We start from the raw sequence: 1,614 nt of genomic DNA on the forward strand, positions 1-1,614 counted from the left end.
CAACATCAATTTTCAAGAGCAGGTTTCATTTGATTTCACTAGCCATCATCATCAATATAATTAATAATTTTAATTAACTTATTACACGATGGCTAGCACAAATGTAGTCAAATTCAACTGCATTGCACTCATAATATGCATAGCATATTGTGCACCAGTACTATCTATGGCTACAGGTACATTACCTTGTTGTGACGTGAAACCTGCTCTTGATGCATGCAAACACTATGCCATGCATGGTGGACCCTGTGTCCCAAAAGACTGTTGTTATGAAGCTATGAACCTTAAAAACAATATCATCGACAGTCATCATCATACCATTGCTGCTTGCCATTGCATTCAAGATGCTGCTAAAAAGCTCCCTCATATCAATGCTACCGCTTTTTCATCGATTCCCGAAGGTTGTGGAATTCTCCTCCCCTTCAATTTCAGGCTCGATATGAACTGCGAAAGGTACAATATCTTATCTTATATGATTAATTATAGAATAGCGTTGATCAAATGCATCGAATAATCATATTAATTATTTTTTTTTTTTTACTATATAAGCAACATTAACATAATTTAGACACGAGTTTTGTGTTGATAAAAATTAGTTGACAACAAATAATTTATCTGATAGTGAATAAACTTAGTTTTGATAATAAATAAATCAGTTGAAGGTATCTAAAGTTTTTAATAAACTTATGTTAAAAAAAATTAAAGTTAAATTAGATGATAAATATAAAATGATATAAAAGAAGCAATTGAAATTGCAATGTCGAGCCTCCTTTGTGGCTCAGGATGGCAACGAACAACAAGACGCAACTGGAAGCAGCGGGGCAGAGAAAAGTGGGAGGATCGGACGCGGTCTTGTTCATCGGGAAGGACTTTAAGAGAGGAAGAAAGCTAAAGAGTAGATCAACAAATACAGTTGTTGTTATTAATATTAATAACAATTCCACAAATAATTCCACAAACAATTCCACAACAACAGAGAGTTCAAGCAGTAGGATGCATGGCTCTTCGTTCTTAATGGTTCATACATTTCTTCTAGCAATTGTGGAGGCTCTAATCATAGCATTTCACAATGCTTAAATATCTTTGAAGATCACCCTATAAGCTAGTAAAAATATACGAAAGTTAGTGAGCCAAGTTTTCAATTAATAAATGAAACCCTAGTTTGTAAAAAGTCATTGTAAGCTAGCAAAATTTCCTAGTCAAGTAAGCTATAAGTTATTAGATACGACTTTTCCAATCTAATTATGTATTCACTTATATTTATGTGAAGATGCAATCATGTTTAAATATGAATGTGTCATCAAAGATTATTAATCTCAAATTCACTTGTTGATTTTTACTTATGTTGCAGCTTGTAAATCAAAAACTTGATCGGTCCAAGTTGTATGATGCTCCTGTGCCTTCAAACAACTTATTATTTAAATATATACACCAGTTGCTTTGTTGGAAGTATGTCTTGTACTTGGAGGATTTTGTATTTGGTTTATTTATGATTTCTGGAGCTTTTTATGTATGCTATATTTTGCCAATCAATAAAAAAAAAAGGTTATCATTTTAAATAAATTGAAAATGGTTATGATATATGTTTCTCATGTGAGGACTTTGTTCTTTGAA

General features: G+C 32.2%; 1 protein-coding gene across 2 annotated transcripts; it reads left to right on the forward strand.

Annotated features, from left to right (window-relative positions):
• LOC146908342 (non-specific lipid-transfer protein P3-like) lies at positions 1-1,614 on the forward strand. 2 transcript variants are annotated; one of them, XM_085725818.1, is made up of 2 exons: positions 1-453; positions 783-1,339. In XM_085725818.1, exons 1-2 carry the CDS (start codon positions 89-91, stop codon positions 1,075-1,077), a joined length of 660 nt encoding a protein of 219 aa, XP_085581944.1. In that variant the 5' UTR covers positions 1-88; the 3' UTR covers positions 1,078-1,339. The 2 variants fall into 2 exon arrangements, with proteins under 2 accessions (XP_085581944.1, XP_085581945.1); XM_085725819.1 differs by lacking the exon at positions 783-1,339 and adding an exon at positions 1,352-1,614 and having other exon boundaries at positions 6-453.

Source organism: Medicago sativa, chromosome 7 (genome assembly GCF_051527215.1).
Source record: "Medicago sativa cultivar Bolivia chromosome 7, Bolivia_mono, whole genome shotgun sequence".
In the NCBI taxonomy this organism is placed as follows: domain Eukaryota; kingdom Viridiplantae; phylum Streptophyta; class Magnoliopsida; order Fabales; family Fabaceae; genus Medicago; species Medicago sativa.

Bases quoted from the DNA above. Each gene is read 5' to 3' on its own strand.
- LOC146908342 (XM_085725818.1), top strand. From the start codon at position 89: ATGGCTAGCACAAATGTAGTCAAATTCAACTGCATTGCACTCATAATA. The intron at 454-782 runs GTACAATATCTT...TTTGTGGCTCAG, and splicing joins CTCGATATGAACTGCGAAAG to GATGGCAACGAACAACAAGA.